Source organism: Lagopus leucura, unplaced genomic scaffold (assembly GCF_019238085.1).
Source record: "Lagopus leucura isolate 7727_CA_CO unplaced genomic scaffold, USGS_WTPT01 Super-Scaffold_100159, whole genome shotgun sequence".
Taxonomy (NCBI): Eukaryota; Metazoa; Chordata; class Aves; order Galliformes; family Phasianidae; genus Lagopus; species Lagopus leucura.
The window spans coordinates 21,130,245-21,154,316 of record NW_024962335.1 but is presented as its reverse complement, the minus strand read 5'-3'; the positions used below and the strand labels follow the sequence as shown (position 1 = coordinate 21,154,316).

General features: G+C 42.1%; 1 protein-coding gene across 6 annotated transcripts in view; it reads left to right on the top strand.

The window, feature by feature from the left end:
* Positions 1-24,072, top strand: part of BICD1 (BICD cargo adaptor 1) — a 169,527-nt gene that overhangs the window by 66,938 nt on the left and 78,517 nt on the right. For all 6 annotated transcript variants that reach the window (XM_042889740.1, XM_042889738.1, XM_042889739.1 and 3 more), the window contains exon 2: positions 16,163-16,375. In XM_042889740.1, the coding sequence (XP_042745674.1) occupies positions 16,163-16,375 (213 nt within the window). The remainder of the gene's footprint in view (positions 1-16,162; positions 16,376-24,072) is intronic.

The following is a 24,072-nucleotide window of genomic DNA, read 5'->3' as shown; positions in this document are numbered from 1 at the left end:
CTACTCTGTCTCCAGTCTGCTTGAAAGGGATTTTTTTATGTGATACTATAAGTTCTGTTTTAAGCTACACACAATGAAGACTATTCCCTATTTGTCTGAATTTAAGAAGCAAGTTCAGACTAAATCTGAATTTGCAGGATGCAAAGATCTGTAAGTTCTTACCATCCAGTTAGACAATTTATTTTTAACCATCTTCAAATGTTAGGTAGGAATCACTGAGTTATCTGTAGGAGTATAATTGTAGCAATTGTGGATGAAGAGCAGGTGCATTCAGGAAAGCCTGTGACCTATTAATAAAGCAGTGCTGCTTCTCTTGGGACATCAAAGTGAACTTACAGCAGCATTATTCCACTAAGGGAACCGTAAAAATGAATTTGCTAAGTGATTTGCTGAACACCATTCGGCCCCTCCAATAATTGTAGCGTTTTTAGCTACAGCTGGAGATGGTGGAGTTCAAACATTTGGGGCTCATTCTATTGGATTTGGGACTATTCTGTGTATTTAGAATTCGGTCAGTTGTTTTGTTAGTGCTGCAGCAGACTGGAGAGCTGCAGATAATGCAAGACTGCTGTACACCTGTGTACACCTGTACACCTAATGCACGGTGATGTACACCTGCTGCTGACCTAAATTATTGGTTGTAAACATCAATTGCTCCTCAGCTTCTGCGAGATATATGTACTGGCTCTGTGGGATTATGGCTGGACCAGTAATAGGTGTTTTCATTCAGATATTCTCATTTTTAGTTTTTCTGGGCCAGACACTTATTGTCTAATATTGGTGAACCAAAGAAATCCAGTTACATTCAAACTTATTCACAGATATAATTTGGCTAAATCGGCACCAAATCACTATTCCTTGGAAACAAGCTACCCCATATATCTTGTTGTCTTCCTTTCAGTCCATCTTCATTTGAACATAGACAGTCCTTTTCTTTGCTATTTTCTTGCCCTTAACAGCTATAACACCTGGTCCTTCACATGTGCTTTTTATCTGTTCATGAATTGTATCTCTTATTTATGTAATTCTTCTGGTTGCTTCTGGTACTTAAGCCTGTTAAATACTGCTTACTCTTGCTTTGGAATTAATTAACCTAAAGGGGTGGTTTGGATTAGGATTTGTTGTTTTCCTGCCCTATTATTACAATTATATAACATTTACTGCTATATTAATCTGATCTCTTCATTATGCACTAATTTCACAGAATCACAGAATGGTTTGGAGTGGAAGAAACCTTAAAGCCCACTCAGTCCGAACCCCTTGCCATGGGTAGGGCTATCACCCAGCAGCTCAGCTGCCCAGGGCCCCATCCAACCTGGACCTGAATGCCTCCAGGGATGGGGCACCACAGCTTGTATGGGCAGCTGTGCCAGTGCTGGGTAAAGAGTTTCCTCATGACAACTTGTTTAGTTTAAAGCTCTTGTATGAGCCAGCAGGTTGAAAGCCAACTGTGTTCTGGGCTGCCTTAAAAAAAAAGGGGTGGCCAGCAGGTCTACCCTGAGGTCCCCCTCTACTTGGCTCTTGTGAGGCCCCATCTACAGTACTGTATCCAGATCTGGAGCCCCGCAGTACAGAAGAGGGCCACTAAGATGATCAGAGGGCTGGAGCACCTCTCCTATGAAGAAAGGGTGAGGAAACTGGGATTGTTTAGCTTGGAGAAGGCTCCAGGAAGGCCTCATTGCAGTCTTCCAGTACTTGAAGGGAGCATATAAGCAGGAGGGGTAATGGCTGTTTATGTGGGTGGATAGTGATAGGACGAGGGGGAGTGGTTTTAAACTGACACAGGGGAGGTTTAGGTTAGATATTAGGAGGAAGTTTTTCACACAGAGGGTGGTGACGCACTGGAACAGGTTGCCCAAGGAGGTTGTGGATGCCCCATCCCTGGAGAGGCATTCAAGGCCAGGCTGGATTCAAGGTCTGGTCTGGTAGCTGGTGACCCTGCACATAGCAGGGGGATTGAAACTGAATGATCACTGTGGTCCTTTTCAACCCGGGCCATTCTATGATATGATTCTATCACTATCTGTTTCTGTTAAAATTCAGTCTCCCTTCTAATTATAAACTCCTTTTGAGTACTGGAAGGCTTAAATGAGGGTTTCCCAGAGTCTTCTCCAAGCTTAACAAGCCCAACTCTCTCAGCCTTTCTTCATAGGAGAGGTGCTCCATCCTCTCCTATAATCTTTATGGCTCTCCTCTGGACCCAATCCAACTCCATATTTCTTACCTCAGCTGTATCTTCATCCCATTTATGTAAGTACTCCCAGACCCAATTCTGTTCCTTTGTTTTGTGCCGTTTAGAGTCTTCGTTTCTAGTATCCTTTAAAGTCATTCTCAGTCTTTTAATTCCAACTTGTGAGTTATCCATTTCTCTTTCTTATTGTTTCTTCCTCATCCTTAAATTTTGCTTGACTTTCTGGTCCTTCATTGTAATAGATTACCATTTAGATAGGCCCTTCTTCATCCTCATTAAAAAAGCATGCAGAACTTCATCTCTTTCTTCCTGTTAAATCATTCAACCCTTCAGATATTAGCTCACTCAGCCTAACTGCTGCTCTCTAGTGGAGACAGTAATCACCTTCAAGAGATGTCTTCATCCTTCATATTCTGTTTGAAGCTGCCTTCATTGTGACTCTATTCCTTCTTGTTCTTGAGCATAAATGCAGCTGCAGTTCTCTGCAGTGACTTTTGCGAAGAGCAATAAGAAAAAGAGAGATCTGAGGACCGTATAATATAAAGGCTATCTGATAATACAGTAAAGACCTTAAAGCACTGTAGGACTCATCAATTCCATCCTATTAGCTCATTTTTAGTTATTGGATTAGGTTGCATTTCTGAATTGAGCACAACCCTGTCATCTACTATTCTGCTTGATGAGCAATTTGATTTTGATCTATATTTTACCATTCCATTGCAAATCACTCATGTCTCCCTGCTCAAGGGCTTAATATAATTTGGTATGGTTCTAACTTGACTGGCATCTAATTTCATTTAAGTAATAATTTGTTCATTTCTGCTTCGCTTATGATCCACATCTCTCTCTGTTTAATGTGCTCTGGCACAAAGTTTTTGCGTTTGGTTTGTTTTGTTTCTAATGGAGTATTCACCATGTTCTTTAGGACTTGCAGAATGTCCTGCTAAATGAGCCATGCTGAATGTTTCCATTTCTAATGTCCCCACTTTCATGGCTGTTACTGGACCTATTCTTCCTGCCAACTTTCTGAAGCTGCTGTTTGTGCATTACTCAATATGTAATCACCGTTCCTGTGATTCCTCTTCTGTCTCTATCATGACTTGAACAGCAGCCTGTGCTTCAATTGTTTTTCTTTCTTTTTTTCTATTTCATTCTTGTGCCCTTTCTTTAAAAAAGATGGCTACCTGTCTGATCTGCTGAAGCTTCCCAGTTTTGAAAATGTCCTCAAGCAATTCCTCTTCCTTTTTTTCTGCTATAGTATTACATTGCATTGTGGCATTACACTACCAACCAAGCATGAACAGCAATATTTAGATCATATAATTGAAATTCATTTTCCTTTTAACTATGTTAGAGCAATACTTCTGTATACATGGAGAGACCAGGATATGAACGAAGAATTCTAGAAGCTCCTTCTGATGGACAAGGGCAATGTGTAGTCTCTTATGACCAGTGTCAATATTGCTCCATTTTTACCACCAGATGGTACAATGTGTGGTGTTTGTTTTCTTTTTATTGTGTTTGTTATACTTTCGCTCAAGAAGGTTCCTGCTTTCTGCAGCTTGCACTCCTGTTTATCAGCAAACCACTAGCAGTACATCCATGTGACTTATGCCTTGAGTGCAAGTAAGAGTTTGAGATTACCCAGCGCTTGGAGTAAGCACCCAACCTGCTGCAGCGTTGTGTGAAACAGATGTGTGTATAGTTGTGACTATTTTCAGTTTTATACTTTGGTTGCTCTCTTTAAAAAAATATTCTTAGTAAATGTATTTTAAAAAAAAATTCCTTTCTTACTTGTATAAATAAACTATGTTATATATCTGTGATGTGACCTGAGACAAAAGCCTTTCCCTCAGTGTGTCCCAGGCACGCCAAAGGTTGGACACCCATGCACTACACCATGTCCCTCAAGGACACTCATTTGAATAGCTCCAGGGAGCAGCTGTGTGCACATGGCAGTAGCAGCTGTGGTTTGGTTAAGAACGAGACTTTCTCAGTAGCGTATTCTTTAAAAATATATATATTTTGTGTTTTAAAAAGGAATGTAAGCCCGGCTAGAGGTGCCGGGGGGGGCGGCCTCTTGCAGGGCTGAGGAGCACGCTGGGTGCTGCCGGCCCTCCTCTTCTTGGGGCGCCGGGGCCCCCCAGCAGAGCGCTGCCTGCCCCGGCCTGGAGCGGAGCGGCTGCAGCTGCGGTGCTGGGCACTGGGCCCTGCTGCCTCGTGCCCCGGCTCCTCGTGGGGCTGCTGCTGCTCCCTGGGGCTGGCTGCGGCAGGGAGCTCGCCAGCGCCCCCGTGAAGGACTTGGCTGGATGTGCCGGGGAGCTCCTCGGCGTTGGGACCCTCGGAGCTGCTGGAGGGTGTGGCGCTGGGGCTGCGGGCTCTGCGTGGGGAGAAAGCCGTGCTGCTGTCCTCCTGCCCCCGGGCTGTGCTCTCATCTTCGAGGTCCAGCATACTCCGGGCGTCCCGGCCGCAGTAGCTGACGATGGTGTCAATGAGCCAGTGGATGATGGGCACGGCGCTGGGACCCACGCTGGGCTCTATGCACTGCACCATGGCATCCCTGTCCAGCCCCTGCTGACACAGGCAGCATAGGAACAGGCTCTCGGTAGACCTGACCTGCCACCACGGGAACCCGGGGATGGCGGAGAGCTTCTGGTGCAGGCCGGGCAGCACGGGGTTGAGGATGTGGCGTTGCTCCCTGAATACTACTGCCCACTGCTGCGGCAGGAGGCCGCCCACAGTCGCCCTCATCTCTGGCCCTGCAGCCCTGTGCTGCGGTGGCGCAGAGGATGGAGCGTGTGCCGCAGTGCCGTTGGGGTGGGTGATGCTGCCGTGGTGGAATTCGGCAGGGACTGGCACTGCGGGTGGGGAGACAACGCACTCGATGTGATGTTGGTCTCCCCACACGGAGACCTTGATGGTCTTCATGGCCATCCTGCAGAGCGGGCAGCTGGATTTCAGTATGGCCCACCGCTGGATGCAGCCGAGGCAGAACTGATGGTTGCATGGCATTGCGTACGCAACATCCTGTCGTGCCTCACAACAGATGGGACATGTCCATACCTCTGCTGCGGCCATGGTCTTCTGGCTGCTGCACGTGAGGAGAGCGTTGGGTGACGAACTGCCCTCCTTCACGGGTGCTGCAGCGCTGGTGTCACGCACTGTAAGAGGAAGAGAGGTCACAGTCACTCGTGGTCCCAGGGAGCGCCGAGGAAAGGCCCCGTTTCCTCAGCAGGAAGCCCTCCTGGCCTCGCAGCTGGGCTGTCTTGTGCTCCCCTGGTAGCACGGGGCCAGGCACGCCAGGGACGTGTCCCTGCACCACTCACCTCCGCTGCTGCGGGTACGTCCTGCGGGGCCCTGGCTGCCTGCACTGGGCAGGGCCAGGGAAACACAAACGATGCTGTGAGGACAGGCACTGGGAACTGCTGGATGCAGCCACAGGCACGGCCCAGCACAGCCAAATCCTTGCTCGCCTTCCAAACCTCGCAAAGCTGCTCAGCAGGAAGCCAGGAACGAGCCAGACTGAGGCAGGCTCTGCTAACGTCCGGATAGAAGCAGTGAAGGCCATGCAGTCACAATCTGTTGCCTGGTGATGGCTCAGCCCGCTTGCTCAGTGACATCATTTGGGTTGGAAAAGACCTCTGAGGTCATCAAAGCCAACCGTTAACCGAACTCTGCCAGGTCTGCCACTAAACCAGACGCATCCAACCCATGGCCTGGACAGCGAGTAGCGTGACCCCACTTGACTGCTAACCTTTAACACCTTTACTGTGTGATTTGTAGTGGTGTTTTTCATGAGCGAAACGCTCAAATGTTTTAATAAAAAATAAGCATAAAACTACGTTTTGTTATTTACGTACATTCACTGTTCTTCATTTGTACCAATCTTCTCTTAACTTCTGAGGAGTCTCTTAAAAACGGTTGGAAATCATGAAAACATTTGTAGAAGGCATCAGCATTGGGTTTCTGGTGCTGTAACTATGCCAATGGCCATTGTGCTTTCACTGAGCTCCATTACTCTGTAAGTTGGATGTTCTGAGGCACATGAAGGCTTCCTTTTAGTAAGGAAAGTTATGGCTTCCAATGCTGTGACAGATTTAGCTTGCAAGCTCAGCGCCCCCGTGCTGAACGGAGCCCTCTCCTGCCCGTGCTGCTGCTGCCATGCTCTTCAGGAGCGTGGCGGCCATTGTGGGAGTTAGGGAGCCTTTCTGTGCCATGGAAAGTGCTGTAGTGAAATGTAATGGTGGGACTGGACTATTGTCCCTTTCTTATATGAGGCTGGCACATAGTAGCCTGATCTGCTGCATTGACAGAAGTAGAAATCATCGAATGAGATCATATGAAAGAATGGTTTGGGTTGGAAGGGATCTCAAAGCTCACCCAGTTCTAACCCCCTGCCATGGGCAGGGCTGCCACCCAGCAGCAGCTCAGGCTGCCCAGGGCCCCTTCCAACACTGCTCTGAATGCAGTCAGGGTGGGGCACTCACAGCTTCTCTGGGCAGCTGTGCCAGAGCCTCACTGCCCTCTGGGTAAAGAATTTCCTCATGACATGTAATCTAAATCTTTGCTGTTTCAGTTTAAAACCGTTCCCCCCTGTCCTGTTGCCGTCAGATCACGTAACAAGGCTTTAACCATTATTTTTATAGGCTCGCATCAGGTACTGAACGCACTTATGTTAAACACAGACAATGCATGGTCTGCCTTCTTCTGTTCAAAACAGGTTGCTTCAGGCACCTGTGGTGTGACTGCAGGGCTACTCAGCGGAGTGCCAGTCTGCCATCTTGCACAAGTCTCTGTGTTAGATGAGTCCAGCGTACGAGCTGGCAGCTCTTCAGTGAAGCCTACCTTTGAAGAGAACTGAGTGTTTTGTAATTTGTGTTTCTTGTTCATACCTTTACATACCTTTGTTTGGAGTTTTTTTCCACCGGAAATTGGTAGTAGCTCATGTAAATGCCTGAAGCAGCAGAAATGTCTGAATATTCTTTCATCCTCTTTAAACATTGAGCGTAGAAATAATTGTTCTCAAAGCTAGCATGGTCCCACAGCAGCTTATGTATTTCAGATCCAGGAGCTGGAACATGCATCTCTTCCCTTGCACTCAGTTCTCTAATCCTGTTGTTCTGAGTCCAACTGTGGTTGCCACATGCTGACATTAAGTATGTTGTGTGACCAAAGGAGAGATTCTCATGAATGACCTGTCAGTCATTGACATATATACACTTGAACTATTGACATGGTCAGGACTGGGGTGCTGTCGATTTACAAATGGAATTGGAAGCCATAGAAATAGCAATAGAAATAACAAAGTAGAACAAAAGTAATAACATACAAATTAAAAACTTGAAGTGCTTGTGAAGTCATGGAGGCATCTGTGTAGACACTGGTGCAAATTTTTACGCTGTCTTATAGTTCATTAATAATCATTTTGTTAATAGAAATAATTTTATTATCGCCCAGACTCATTTTAAATGGAACTGCTTTTAAATTACTGGTGTAAAACTAATTAGTTGTGTTGTAGATAAGTGGTTTTGTTGCAAGCTTCCCTTTTCTTGTATTTTCTGTGCCTGGAGGGTATTCTTCGGAAGGGAATTTAAATCCTCATCTCGAGTGCTGTTGAAGGCATTTAAATGGAAATTCTTGTTCACCCTGCTTTTACTGGATTGCTGATGAACAATGGGGGCTAGTACTGAGTTTCATTTTCATGGTAGTGCTTTCTTCTTGTTGTCTGTAAGTGTTTCCTGACACATTTAAGAATAATTTCATTCCTTATTAAATAAAATAAAATAAAAATAGTATGGCTGCCTGCAGCCTCATACTGTGGCATATTGATTGAAATCAGCACAGTACGTACCAGCACTGCAGAAGGATGATCATGCTTGTAGCTGAGTTGAATGTAAATGCCATTTTCCCCAGGACTTTCAGAAGGCTTTGCTGATTGGTAACCAGTATAAGAATTTCTGCTGGCCTGTAGACGTCTGTGGCGTGCATGCTTTTACTCAAATCTTTCCTGGGAAAAAGGCCATGAATTGTTTACCTTTGTGCTACAGTTCTGCATGTGTAGCAGCCAGGGTATTACGTATGTTTTTCATGTGTCTGATCTCCTCAGTAGTTCAGACATAGATAAAACCTCTAGCACACTGGTGCACATATCTTTTTTGCAAGGTAAATACTTTATGCAGATATTAACTTATGTAACTTTACCATTGCACCAAAACTTGCATTACTTTTATTACATTAGGTAGTATGGATATACTGGTATCTGGGAATAAAATCAAATGCTTTTTGCCTTAATGAAATAAGAAAATAGCTTTTCAAGGTAGCATTTATCTTTGCTGTGCTCCTAACTATAACATACTGTTATATAGTTGTATGTGTGACTGTCTCAAGTCATGAATTGGTGCAGGATAACCATTCTGTTCACTGTATTGCAGATGCTTTCATCTGTGTTTTCAAATGGGAGGCTGAACAGTTTCCTGAAGAACACATCATATCTTTTCAGAAAAGCATACGCTGTCCTATAAAGTTTGGTTTTCACCCTTTTTATAAGGCTGTCCAATCTCATGAGGACATGTAGGGAAACCTCAATTAATCAGCTTACTTCAAAGTGTATATAAAACATTTAGCACTTTTTCTGCAAGATGAGCGTTTGGAATAGTAGGCATATTGTTAATTTTTATTTTCTCATTTTATTTATTTACTTTTTAAATAAAAATAAAAAGACAATATTGTGTGACATGGAGGCTAAAACCGATCATCTTCTTGAGTATTGAGATTAAGAAATGACCCATGCCTGGATGGTTGCTTGGCTATGATTGAATTCTGATCAGTTCTTTTGTATTCTTTGTTCATAGTTGAAAGAGAAATTAGTGATGGCATCCAGCATCTTTCTGTTTTGTGCCTGTCTGTAGGAGTGTTCAGCATCCTGCTTTCCTGAAAACAGGAGGAATTAGACAAATGGGATACTTCTGTAGCTGTAAAATGAGCTGTTTTCAGTTTACCTGACAAACCAAAAGTTCATTCTCTGTTGTTTCCCCCCTCTCCCTCCATGTGCCCATGCTGATTCAGCCTGTATTCTCAATCCATTTCCAAGTCTCCAATCTGCTTGCCTCTGTGGGCTGTCTGTTGTTGTGCATGTACTATCCTTACAATACCTATGAATTAATTCCCTAGTTCTTGCACCATTTTGACTAAATATACATCTGTGTTTGTTTTTATTGCAATATGCCTATTATTTGCTTTTCAGGACTTTCATCACTTCAGTATTAGATTCCAAAAGGAAACTTTTTGATCTCTGTCAGTTAAATGCACAGAAGAAGACATTCAAACTACATGAAGATTTAATCTGAAGTATGGATACATTTTAGTGGCATAGGACTTTCCCACTTTCTTAGCAAATGAATATAATGTGACATTGGTCAACCCATCAGTCACTTCTGGAAGCACATCATTATTTGTTCTTCACATTGCAAAGCTGCCAACACACACAAGTCAGGTTTGGGTTCTGCATTACCTGCTGTAATCTTCAAGGATAAATCATGATCCTTGTCCAAGATGCTGGACAATCCATGTATACAAAGAGCAAGGAGCACAGAGTAACAAATAGGCAAGTGATCAGAATCTAGCACTGAGCATGTGCCTGTGGGAAAGCCCATGGAAGAAATGTTCCCAGTAAGGCTGAATGCTGGTTTGGCTTTAGTAACTAAGAAACTGTTCCTTTCAGAATGACTGCTTCCAGCATTCAGATCACAGAATGACTGAGACTGGACAGGACCTCTGGAGGTCATCACTGAAACAGGTTGCCCAGAGGGGTGGTGGATGCCCTGTCCCCGCTGATACTCAAAGTCAGGCTGGACGGGGCTCTGAGCATCCTGATCTACCTGTGGGTGTCCCTATTCACTGCAGGGAATAGGGACAAGATAACCTTTTTGGACAAGATAACCTTTAAGGGATTCCTTCCAGCTCAAACAATTCTGTGATTCTGTGATCAGCCTCCCTGCTCAAGCAGGGGCACCCAGAGCAGGCTACCAAGATGAGCAGGGTGTGAAATACTGGAAGTAATTTTTAAAGAGAATTCATCTAAATGGAGCATCAGTGCATCTGCCACCACACTGCATCTTATGGAGTTGCATACCAGCTGATTTTGAAGAGCCTGCTTAGCTGCTTCATCTCTTTGTCCTGCTAAGCCTGGCATAGAGAGAATTTCAGTATAGGCCTCTCTCTGCAACTGATGGCTCCTTAGCAAAAAAATGGTACACAATCTTGAGCTTGGGTGAATGAATAGTGAAGAAAGATCTAAGATATATACTAAGCTTAAAAGATTATTATTTTTTTTTTTGAAAGACAGATGCAGAACTGCAGTGGATTAAGGAACTATTAAGTAGTAAGTGGGTTTTCGAGCGGTGCCACAAAGTGAGAGCTGTCCCCAAAAGTAACCCCAGGAAGGCTTCTCTAGCAAAGATTTCCACCTGTGTTATCAGACTGAAGTTTGCTTTCAAAATATGCTGCCCTCCCAACCTGCTTTCCCCTTGCTTTTGTGTTAGGGATGTGGAAATAACATAATGCATTTCACTTTGCCGCAAGTGAGCAGCTGAAACAGGTAATCATTTGAACAAGTTCAATGCTGCTGCATTATGTATCAGGGAAACTACATTAAGTGTCAAAGTCATACAGGTAGGCTGCCTGCTCATCCTGATAGCAGTCAAGTCATGTTTTGTTGCCTGCTAATCATCATACACCAGAAGGCTAAGTTTCTACACAGAATTCTTGCCTCAGGACATGGCTAGTAAAATTAAAAGTGAAACTCAGAAATAGCATCCTTCATTATATACTTCTGTTTTTAGCTGATTTTCTATGTAAGTGTTGCTTTCTACACCCAAATTAAACTTGTAGCTTCTCTTCTCCTCTCTTGCTTTTTTTTTTTTTTTTTTTTTTTGAAGTTCCACATGTAATTTTCATTGCACAGGGATCATTTCATCTCACTGACTATATACTAGCTATTTATTGCTGTTTATACTTGATGTAAATATTCTCTATGGTGTTTTGATCAGTTGGATTTTTCTATTGCCCTTTTATAAATCTGTGCCCATTTTATTTATTTCATGCCAGTTTGCTTCTGTCAGTGGAATTTCCATCTAGAATTGTCCTGAGTTCAATCACAGATGACCTTTTCCTCAGGCCTTTCTCTGTGAATCAGACTGACATCTTTCCTGTGCACATCCACTGCCATTATCCTTTATAATGCGCTCAAATGTTGAGCATTGCTTAAATCTCATCATTTCATAGTTGTCAAAGATCAAATTTTAAGAAGTCTCAGTTCTCCATATACACATAGTACAATTACATAATACAACTTTCAGGTCTAAGAGTAAAAATGGAGTGTTTAATGGCATATTGTAACTCAAATTTTATGATGATCTTGAAATAAGTGAATCTCCTAACTCAGTCAGTGGCATCCTTTCAAGCAAAGTCTTGAGAATTGTGATGGGAGTAGTGTGATATAAAATTCAGACTGTTAGGGTAGTCTTTGTCAGAATAAGCGTGCCTCAGTCTTTGTAGCTGACTTCAGTTGTTGAGCCTGTGCTGGGAAGAGGTTCTCCAGGGAATGGAAGCCATGAAGGGTTTTATGCATAGATCTATACAGCCTTGACCAGTCACAGTTCAAATTCGGGCGATGATGTGCTTTGTCAAAAAATGTGCCTTGTGATTGATGAAACTAAGAGCCAGCAAGGGACTAGTGGTAGCTTCTAAGTGGCTTTCATGAGGAGTCACACCAAGCAAGACAGCACCGTGCTAACAACTACTACAGTAATTAATCTGTGACATGCACTACAGTCCAAAAAAAAACCAGAAACAACACGAATGAATTAGCTGGGCACCACACCTGCCCAGGTATTGATAGTGATGGTGGGAGACTGCCGTGGCTGTGTCAGCTCTAAAGGCTACATTCATGCTGGATGGCTGGGCCCAGAGAGTTGTGGCCAATGGAATTAAATCCAGTTGGCGGCCAGTCATGAGCAGTGTCACCCAAGGCTCGGTACTGGGGCTACTTCTATTTAACATCTTTATTAATGATCTTGATGACGGGATTGAGTGCATTGAGTGCACCCTCAGGAAGTTTGCAGATGACACCAAGATGGGAGGGAGTGTTGATCTGCCTGAGAGCAGAAAGGCACTACAGAGGGACCTGGATAGACTGGGTCGATGGGCCAAAGTAAACTGTATGAGTTTCAATAAGGCCAAGTGTCAGGTCCTGCATTTTGGTCACCACAACCCCAGGCAACTCTACAGGCTTGGGGAGGAATGCCTGGAAAGCTGCCTGATGAAAAGGGACCTTGGTGTACTGATGGACAGTCGGCTGAATATGAGCCAGCAGTGTGCCCAAGTGGCCAAGAAGACCAAGCATCCTGGCTTGTATCAGAAATGGTGTGGTGAGCTGGACTAGGGAAGTAATCCTGTCCCTGAACTTGGCATTGGTGAGGTCTCACCTTGAATACTGTGCTCGGTTTTGGGCACCTCAGTACAGAAAGGACATGGAGGTGCTGGAGCAGGTCCAAAGAAGGGCAGCAAGGCTTGTGAAGGCCTTGGAGATATGCCCTATGAGGAGAGACTGAAGGAATTGGCGCTATTTAGTGTGGGGAAAAGGAGGCTGAAGGGAGACCTTAGTCTCTTCCAGTATCTGAGAGGTGCTTACAGAGAGAGCGGGGTTGGTCTCTTCTCACTGGTGACAGGTGACAGGACGAGAGGAAACGGCCTCAAGTTGCACCAGGGTAAGTTTATGTTGGATATCAGGAAACATTTCTTTACAGAAAAGGTTGTTAAGCCCTGGGATAGGCTCCCCAGGGAGCTGGTTGAGTCACCATCCCTGGATGTGTTTAAAACCATTTGGATGTAGTGCTCAGGGACATGGAGGGCTGTTAGGGTATTATGGTTAGGTTGTGGTCGGACTTGATGATCTTTGTGGTCTTTTCCAACGTGAATCATTCTATGGCTGCTCATGTGTGAGGTGTGCTGTCACATCCATGTCTGGTAACTGGTCCTCTTTGGAAGGCAGTTGTTTCTGTTAGAAAGCTGTTGACCTGGAAAGTTATTAAGGTGGCTAACTTTTCACACTGTGAAGATGCAGGGATTCCACCAGATGAGGAGTTGGACTTGATGATCCTTATGGGTCCCTTCCAACTTGGGATATTCTGTGATGGTTTCAGTGAAGTCAGTATGCACAGTAAATAGAAATATCTGTATCATAATAAGGCCATAAAGTTTTATAAATTAGTAAGCATATTAAACAAATTACTTAAATATAAAAATCAAAGTAGAGTAAATGTCTGGCTACTAGCTGAAAAATGCAAAAAAATATGCAACTGTGCAAAAAAACCCTATTGTTTTTTGCTTAACTTAAAAGGAAGGAATCTTGTGGATGTATACAAATGGATATGCGGGAAAGTTTAAACTTTTTGTCATTGTATACAGACCATGAAGAACAGAAGCAGCATTTGAATTAAAAGACACCTTGCGTTATTCTCCATGCTGCATGGATTTGCATAATTTCCATTGATATGTAAAAAGAACTGTGCTTTCTTCCTTTTCATCCTCAAACTTTTAACATATTGACAGCAATTTTATAAATAAACTGGATAATATAATATACAGTAATGTTCCATATGAGTTTCAGAGGAAAAATCTTTGATTTTTTAAAGCATTACGTACACAGTAGTTTTCTCTTAAACTAATGTAAATTGCATTTAAAATGTTGAGAATTCAGCGATGTTTTTATGCACTGTGTCGGTATTACAACTGCACTTTCTTCTTTATGTAAGGTTCATGTCTGTCAGAGGCAAAGATTCAGGGTGTGGGGTGAGAATGTACTTTGTAAGAGCAAATGCATAGCACACAGTGTGTTGTAGCATTGAAGTTCATCACAGAAGTACAAAACAGAGTCAGTTCGATTCATACTTGCTTTTTAGACTTTTTGCAGAACAGTTGATCAAATCAAATGATTTACCATAACTAAAAGAACAAATAGAAAGTTCTGATACTGTGCAAATGGAATACTGTGTATTTGCTAATCTGCTGGGAAGCTCGTGTGTTTTTGGCAGTCATTTGTTCTATCCTTCTTCTAGGAATACAGGTTTATTCTTAAGATTACAGGAAAAGAGAATTGGAGAACAATGCCTGGTTAATTACTGGTGTTTCCATTTCTCTGAGGCTCTATATGCTAATAGGAAAGCGTCCATAGTACTACTACACCATATGCCAAAGAAATGTTTTGATTTTCATGTATAGAATGTGGTTAAATAGTTGTCTAACTAAATCTTTTGCTGTCCTAAGTTCTGTTGGTGCCCCGAGCTGTTTAGTAAATGGAGCAGAAGATTTTATTTATTTTTTCAAATCAAAATGGAACATGGCCCAAAATAAAGACAAGTAGAATTTCTGAGAACTAGACATCCAGCCACCTTCCCCAATACCCGTATTCTTTTCCATTCTTAGACATTATGGATGCTAATGTACTCCCTCACTAAATTTGAGGAAAATGTAGTATGTGCCTGAAAGGTCATCAGTGATGTCTGCTGGTTTTTATCCATTTTTTTTTTTTTAACCATAGCCCACTGGTAGAAGGAGCTCCAACTCCCATTTCTTTGTGAGCTTCTCCAGCCCTGGCAATCTTACTTGCTGTTCTGTGCTTTGGTTTTTCCTTTGAATGCATGTCCTTTGCATTTGTCCCATAGGGTATCTATTATACTGCAACTTTTTGCTTAGGTCTCAAATTAATAACAGTGAGCCATTGAATATAATCATGTTTTGTAAGATAAAATTTATTAGCAGTGTTCCTGAAAGCCATCCTATGTTTACAGACAGGGTGACTGAATCAGTGTTTAAGAGTCTCATTAAATTCAATTTCTTGTTATTGGGAAAATCCTATTCAGCAAATTGCTGATGCTTGCTGTTTCAGTCACTTGCAGTCTTTGGAGAAGACAGCTGGGTTAATACATTATTGAATATTTTTAGAATCCTTTAATGCTGAGTTCACAGGAATCTCCAAGTAGACTAAATAGCAGGAAAGTTTTTTTGAACAGTTTTGCTTTGAAGTTTCTAAGGGGCTGCTGCAGTGCCAGTAAAACTTAGTTCTGAAGGCTATAAATAACAAGAAAACAATGATTTCCATTGGCAAGCAGATCTTAATGATGGGAAGGCAAAGGAGGCCCTGGGTACAGCAGGTGCAAACATGTACTAAACATTATGATTGACTGGATCTGGGCAGAAGTTAGATTTTCAGGGAGAATTTTCCTCTGAATGAAAAGATAATAGAGTGACTTACGAGACATAATACCTCCTGCATTGGAAAAAAAAAAAAGTCTTTCAATGCAAATACACTTTCTTTGAGTTAAGATAGATGAGAGACCTTTTTCCTGTGTTGGGCTAGATCCGGGATAGAAGATGCCTTGTTTTATTTTCTGAAATTGCCAGTTAGACCATATGGTTAATGAAGTTATAGGAAGCCTTTTTATTCATATTATGAGGTCAGCTACTCTCAGAAAAGAACACAGAAGATGGAAAATGATTGAGAAATTTGGAAAGACTTGAAGTTGTTTGGACTCTTTAAAACAAAACATGATTTATTTTGCAGAGTGAGAGAAGAAAGGAATTGACGAATACCAGTTGGCCTCATTTAGAACAGTTAAAATGGGCAGTAATTAACAGCTAGTTAGCTGTACACCATCTTGATCTCAGTGGAGGCTGCCTGGATAGGGGCCATAAATCCATACTGCAAATGAGAACTGCTTCAAGATGCTTCATTCAGCTAAATGAGATGGTAGCCCTCAGCTGCTAAGAAACTGTGAGGGCAGTATTTATTAGGTCAGAGTTTGGGACTCACCAATCTATTTCGTTCCCTCTGGCTATGCAGGTGTTCATTACTGTTGACAACTTTTTTAGAGCTTCAGTAGTTTAACAGTGTGCTCTGTTTTCCTTTTGTAGGCATTTGGACAGTCTTTCTCAATTCACCGCAAAGTAGCTGAAGATGGGGAAACACGAGAAGAGACTCTACTCCAGGAATCTGCATCAAAAGAAGCTTATTACCTGGGGAAGATTTTGGAGATGCAGAACGAGCTGAAGCAGAGCAAGGCGGTGGTCACCAATGTTCAGGCAGAGAATGAGAGACTCACTGCTATTGTCCAAGACTTGAAAGAGGTAAATGGGTGTGTGGAAGCAGCAAGGGAGTGATTTTCTTGGAGTTTCTTGCAATGATGGTTACTGAATCATGAAAATGCTACATAACATGAAAATATTCACTTTCCTACCAGCATGTGATCCTCCTGCAGGCCCGCCAGCTTGAGAGAGCTGTGGCATAGAAAGGGAAAAAAAGGAACTCTTATTATGATTTTTAAACAACAATACCCACTTCAGGCAGCTATAATTTTCTAAGTGCTCAGCATTTGGTTTGTATTTTATAGTGCCTACATGAAAGTGCAATTTATGTAGCTTTTTCTTAAAAAAAAAAAAACACCTTCTGATATTCATACAATTCCTTTTTTTTTTTTTCCTCACCACCTGTATTGTTACATGGGTATTTTTTGGAATTGCTTGCATTAGATAAAGCTTTCAGCAGTGTTCTTAAAAATCAAAATGCATGCATGCTCACATTCAGAAAATAGGCAACGCTGCACACTTTTCTTTTATTCATCAGCTTTCGCATCCATCCATCCACTCATTTAAGTCTAGATTGTTCTGTTGCGTACCTCTCCAGTTTCAGTTCTCTATGCCGAGCAGCAATGTGCTTGGGGGAAGGCAGCACTTGGTAGTAGCCCCACATCTTCCCTGTTTCCTTGTGAATACTTGGATACGGGGGCTCCACACTATTCAGCTGCAATAAAAGACTTTTCTTGGGCCATTTTGGAGGACTCTTCCTCCATGTGAACTTAACAAAGATTACATGTTTTCTATAGTTGAGTGGAGTGGCATCCTCTTAACTTACAGTAACCCCTTGGACTGGATCCTTTACTGTAGGTTTAAAGATTAGTGTACACAAAAGGATGAAGCATTCTTATTTAATTGTTGTACTCAAGTTGCACATAGTACAAGTTGGATTTCAGTAATAAATAAATACATGGTAATCAATACCATGTATTTATTTCCAATATTCAAGTGAAATATGTGATTATAATTGCTGTCTCAGTTGTTAACAAAAAAAAAAAGAAGGAAAATCAAGTTTATACTCACCCTAAAATCATATCCTACAAGATCTGTATGTGTAGCCAGCTATATGCTTACCATGCTTGGGTAAAGCTCAGAGGAGATCAGAATCCTTTTAAGCTGGCTTCAGTCACAAACAACCAAGTCAGAGGATATGTGTTTGTACTTGTTTCCTTCCTCAGGGGTCTCCTCCGGTTCCTTCAAATGCAAAACTCCCATTTTCTGACATGATTATTGATCTGTAAGTTATTCAGAAGGCAGTTTCAATACTTCTCCTCCCTAGAATATTGATTGTCCTCATCTCTTTGGAGATAACAGCAACCCTTAGTGTGAGACCAGCTGCAGTTATTTCCTGTTCCAGTGAAAAATAGAAACAAGCCCTGGTAGTTAATTAAAGTGTAGGGCAATAATTTGCTTGAATTTAAAACAGTCTGATAAACTATTCATTTATTTGTGATACTGGACTACAAGTATAAAGTCCTTTACTGTGCTGAACTTTGTATTTTGTGGGACTACAATCAAAGTATTTAAACATAAATGGGATTAGTGTCTTCATTACTGAGCTTACACCAGACACTGTTGATGATTAATTATTTCAATATAGTAATATATAGAAGGTGATTGATACTACCATGGGCTGTTAGGCATCTCATCACACTGAATTACATTTGTATTTCACCGTGTGTTCAGAGATGTTATCCTTGTACCAAGCTCAGTCCAATCATATAAATCCTAAGTCAGTAACATCCAAGTGGCCACAGGAAGGAGGTGCCCTTCTGAAATATGTCCACTTAGTTCTGAGTACTGCTAACAGGCAGTGCACAGCTTACTTCAAGTTTTGACAGCATTAAGATGGGGGAAAAAAAAACAACTAAAAAACCTTGATTTAAATGTCTGGAGCATTTTGGTGTAAACACAATTATTAGAGGATGCCACAGGATGATAGCTACAGTAAGAAAGTAATTTGTCTCTTTAGCAAGTTCATTTGACAATCTAGTTAGAGCAAAATAGGAAAGAAAAAAATGGTCTTTATGTGAGCAGCTCTACGGAGTGATGGAAAGATAGATTCTGGATTTAAGTTACTTGACTGTATCCAGTCTTCGTCTCCATGCCCCCAGCCCTCTCCCATCTCTAGTCTGTCCTGGGAGTTCTCTTTTGAAGATGTTCGGCTTTCTGAATTTGCTCAGAAATTCATAGTTATATAAAAGCCTGGGAGCATTTTCTGAGCCATTACAATACACTCACATGAATGCTGATAGCTTTTAGGAATCTTGGGAATTCCATAGCCCCAGAATTTAAAAATTCATGCATGTTTGCAAGTATGTGCTGCATAGTCACAGGTGTTATCTGCAGGGCAGCTTGACCTGGATCCCTCTTGTTATAATAGCCTCAGGTCTCTGGAGATTCTGCATCTCATTCTCAGAAAGCAAAGAAACTGATTTCAGTGCTCATCATTAGAAAAAAGACATGTTTTGGAAAAACTGAAGTATCTGTTTCACACTGAAGGTGGAGGATGAACGAGGGATCTATGTACCCAGATGGCTTTTTAGATCCATGTTGAAATGATCAGAAGAGCAAAACACTGGCAGCATCATTTATGATGTAATAAAACTCCGTCCCAAGAGTTTTGGATAGAAATATTATCTCCTAGGCAAATAAAATATGCGCCTTGGGAACTAGGTAGATTATTTTTTCATTCTTTTCCCCCACTTTAGATATGATAAGCAGAATGCTATTTGGAGATTTTTAACACTGTCATAAGCTGAACCAGCAAATGTCCTGATTTCAAAACTAATGCCAGTCTGAGACTAGATTTCATCTATTTTTTGTGCTGCAGGTGGATGGCCTCTTTGTGTGAAGAGATCAGTAGGGTTTTTCACCCATTTAACCTTTTCCAGCAGCATATGCAGTGCCTGTCTTTGTTCAGAAGGCCAAATGAAAAAACTTGCAGAAACATATTTTGAAAATATGATCTTTAATCATTTTCTAGTGGTTGCTTTTTCTTATTTAAAAACACTGTGTTTACTTACAGTCAGGAGATGACGGACTGTTTCTTCCATTTCTGCCACTGTGAAGTCTTTCGTTATGGTAACCATAAGCAGACTCTATAGGTGAATAGCAAGGATGAAATCACTTTGCTGAGAAGCTGATAACTTACTGTCAGAGGTGGCCACACAAGCACAAATGATGAAGCTCAGAGTCTGGAGCAGAAAGTTTTTGCAATGAAATCATGATCCTCCTCTGTAAGGAGGCTGAGTGCCTTGGAGCTGCATGTCAGCCTCTAAACTGGTGGAAATTGGAGGAGAAAATGCATGAGGTGATGAAGGGAAGCAGGGGAAGCTGTAAAAAATGAAGATGAAAGATGCTAATACAGTGTTAGTTTTGTAGGTTTTATGGACTAGGATTAGGATACGTGTGAGGTGAGTAGGTTAATGTTTTTGTGCTTGAAGAGTCTGGCTTGAAGAGGTGCTGCTCAGCTCCTCCCAGCACTCTTGCATTCATGAATGAAACAAGACTAGTGAAAAAGAGAAGAAATATACATAGGTGGGGAAGTGGAGAGTTAAACCTCCATAGTCTGTGCTGCTAAATGTCACTGTAGCAGCTGCTGGGCTTGCAGAAAGAAATCAGCACCTGGGTACCTGCAATCCAGGAGATAACGGATGAACAGGGACGTTTGTTGTGGCAGTGTTAATGAGCCATGGCAGCTACATACATCTGGGCTTCTGGAGAGCAAAACCAGGGATAAGAGCAGTGGAAAGTAGATAGGGAGGAAAAAAAAAAAATTGGTGAGGGATTATATGCTGAAACCAAGTGAAAAAAAAAATCTAAGATTAAGTTGTGTAGCCCCCCTGCCCTTGAAATCAACAGCAAAATTTTTATTCTCTTCAGTGGTACAAAGATCTTGTACTTCCTACTAATCAGTAAGGGCATGAGAGTAATGGCTTGGACTCTGAGGGGAATATGTATATGATGTGAAGTGTCAGCACTTGTTCTGGGTGAATTATTACAAGAAGTCTCCCTGCTAGCTATAGCCATTTCAGAAATGCAGTTTCATGCTCGTGGCTACACCTGCATTCTGAAGAATATGTACGTGAGAAATGGAAAAAGTGATATTTTATATTAAATGCAACTTCAAAAAATTGGTAGCTGGCTATTTCTGTTTTAAAAATGGTACTTCTTCAGTTTGAAGAATCAGAAGAATTTAAGGTTTTCTCTCTTTCTTGACAATTCAAAATAAAGCCTAAAAACTTTTTATGTCAGCACATGTCTAGTAAATACCCTCACCAATTTTGTGTTCTTTTGTTGCTGAAGGGCTAGACTATAACAGGAGTTGTGCACGTAGTGCTTCCTGCTTAATACAGGATGTAGTTACATCCAGAACAGATCCTTAGTGGACTCTTCCTGGAGGCTCCTTCTGTAAGTAGATGCCTCTGTTTCTACCTGTAGAATTTTCTGTCCATCTAGTGGTATGTTTGAGTCAAGTCCAGGAACACCTCTGGCTTGAACTCAAGTCTGCTACTACTCTTTTGCTGGATATTGAGAATTTGCTGTAGGATCTCCCAAGATGTTTCCCCATCTGACCTCATCTCTGGGTACTTTAGTGCTGACCTAGTTGAAGGAGAGAGAGTGCCAGTAATGTCCTATGCTTTGGTTTCACAACAGGACAAGGGGAGATTTAGATTGGTTGTAAGAAAAAATCTGTTTACAAGAAGCTGAAGCAGCTTGCCAGAGAGGTGGTGGGTGCCCCATCCCTGGAGGTACTCAAGTTCAGGCTGGATGGGGCGCTGAGCAACCTGATCTACCTGTGAGTGTCCCTGTTCACTGCAGGGGGTTGGATGAGATGCCCTGTAAATGTCCCTTCCAGCTCAATGATGATTTTTTGACTGTTGCAAGGTTTGGGACTCAGATGTCTTCTCTGACTGAGGGAATATGGATCCACTGCTTCAGCAGTCAGTGACAGGCTATTTTTAGGGTGAGATTCCTTTAGGTGAAGCTGTTCCACTTTGTTGAGGGGATAGTACTTTGTGGGTCAGAGTGAGCCAGCTCGTAATGAATGACTGTAGCCTAAGGGCTACACCCACTCAGCTGGGAATAGGGAACTAGTTCTAGTCTCTATTTCAATTAATGTTTAATAAGAAATACTTGAATATTAATTGAAGCAGAGACCAGAACCCCAGTCTCTCCTTCGTGAAGTTGGAGGGAGGCAGCTGCAGGTAGCAAATGAGGTAACTTTCTTCAGCTCTCTGTTGAATAAAGCTGGAAAAGGCAAGCAAGTCCAGGGGAGGAATCACTGCCATGAACTGTGCAGAGATATAAGACACTGCAGCGTTGACAGTCGCAATGCATGCAGCATCCTTCATGAGCTCACCTGGCTTCCTCCTGGTGTGACCCAGTACTTCCCAGCAGCTGCTTCCACAGAGCTATCCTGCTGAAGCATAGGAGTTTCTTTTGGCATTTTCACTGATTGACTGAAGCCTGCATTATGAATGTATTTATCGACTACTAACACTACGCAGGTATTCGCAGCAATGGTTTCATTTCTAGAGAAGAAAAAAGAAACAGTTGTGAAGTATTCAGTGCAGCTATCATTAATGGCGTCTTCATATTAATGCACCTCCATGCAAACACTGCTTTTTGCAAAGAAGCTGCAGAAATGTGATATGAGAGCAGGCTATGGAGGTTGCTATAGAGGTTAGAGCAGCCAGGAGTGACAGAGAGATAACAGAACTGTTTATCTTGTCGTAATTTAGGATAGTATTAGCATAGTCACTATATCTATATTTACATTCCTTTGATTTAGGAAGTTTTTTTCAGTTGAACTGGCTCTGAATTAGGCTCAGAATATAAATTTATTATTTTGCCAACTGGTAGGTGCCTTGCTTTCTCTTTTGTTTTTTTTGGAAAAGTCTGCTGAAGGGAGATTTTCCAGCTTGCTGGTGCCTAGCCACCCTCATAAATTCTTCTCCCTCCATTGATGGAAATGCTAATGTCTTAGCAAACTTTTCAACTTCTTGAGACTAAACAAAACAAAATGTGTTGTTTCCTTCAGCTTTCAGAAATTCTGTTCAGATAGGATGAGAGATAAGAACTTTACACTGCACCGGGGAGGTTCAGGTTGGATATGAGGAACAATTCCTTCTCAGAAAGAGCCCTGATGCACTGGCACAGGCTGCCCAGGGTGGTGACTGTCCTTGGAGGTGTTCAAGAACTACATGGATGTGGCACTGAGGGACATCATTAGTGGGCATGGTGGGGGTGAGCAGATGGTTGGACTAGATGACCTTAGAGGTCTCTTCCAATCTTAATGGTTCTATGATTTTATAGACCTTAATCCTAATTATTATATAACAGTGTAATGTTCTGTAACACATGCAACTTTATTCCTGGTTGTAGAGCTGCTAAAAATCACATTCCACTGTGCATGGGAGTTTCACCTGAATCTCAACAAAACCATGCTATGCAGGCAGCCAGGTGTTAGTGCTTTTCCTGTGAAGGCACTTGTTCGTCTGCACTCTATCCAGACAGGAGAGCTGCAGGGCCTCGTGGGGCTTTTCGCTGAGTGTGGTGGAGAGTGAGCCTGCCCCTGCTCTGAATTACTGTCCTCCTGATACAGTCTGCAGAAAATCAGCAGGGTATGTTTGAGGCAGCCTGGATGGGGCAGAGCTGTGGATTTCATCTTCAGTGGTGTTTGCAAACAAAGCTTTTTTAAAATAATTCTGACCTAGTTTGTGAAGCAGTTTTGTGAGGGCATTGTTTTGTGGACTTGTATACTGATACTCATTACTTTTCAATCACTGTCCCTGTTCTCTGAACTTTACTGGACTTCTTTCTGAAAAGACACAAAATGCCCTTCTTTAGCTTGGAGACAGAAAATAAATCAAGCTGTGATTTGTAATCCTACAAAACCTCTTCTGGTGCTGTGAGAGAAATACCCTGATAAACTGAGCTCAAAAGAACTCAAAACGTAGGCAGCAAGACTTGTCCAGGTATGAGTAGCCTGTGTTGACTGCTCCAGTGTACCCTTATCAATTGATAAATGTTTAATTATGAATCTACCATTCTACTTCATCTACTTCCTAGTTATCACTAAACACTTCCTTGTGGTTCCTGTTTCACACGTTGGCCAAGAAACCACTCGCTCCAGCAAGTGAAACCCAAGGTGGCCTTGTAAGATTTGCCTTCATATTTCCTGAAATGTCCTATAATTGCTCATAAATTTGCCATGTTTGCAAGCATGTACTCCTCATGAGCAAGAAGTACAACAAAATAGGAAGTTTACCAGTGTAGGCTAAATACATTTTGCTGTGTTGCTCTTTAATCAAGATGATCTTCAGCTCATTGTTCTGCTGGTTTCACATCCAGATATAGCTGCAGTCTACCCAAATCAGATTTGGTTGCTGGTGTTTCCTGTTAATGAGCCCAGAACAATGACCTAGGATGCAAACTTGTGATCTGACACATGCATGACACTATTTTCTTTGGCAGTGTTTGGGCATTTAGCTCTTCTATGAATAAAAGAGTCAAACAATGGACAGTAGGGAGGTCAAAAAAAGGCCAGGCAGGATAATAGAGCATTACCAAGGGACTGTTGCATAAATACAGAGTGCCTTGTTATAAACACTCTAATTCCCAGTTTCCTTCAGAAAGGGTCTTTTACAAGGCTTCAAATAGAAAATGAAAGAGTGTGTACCTTC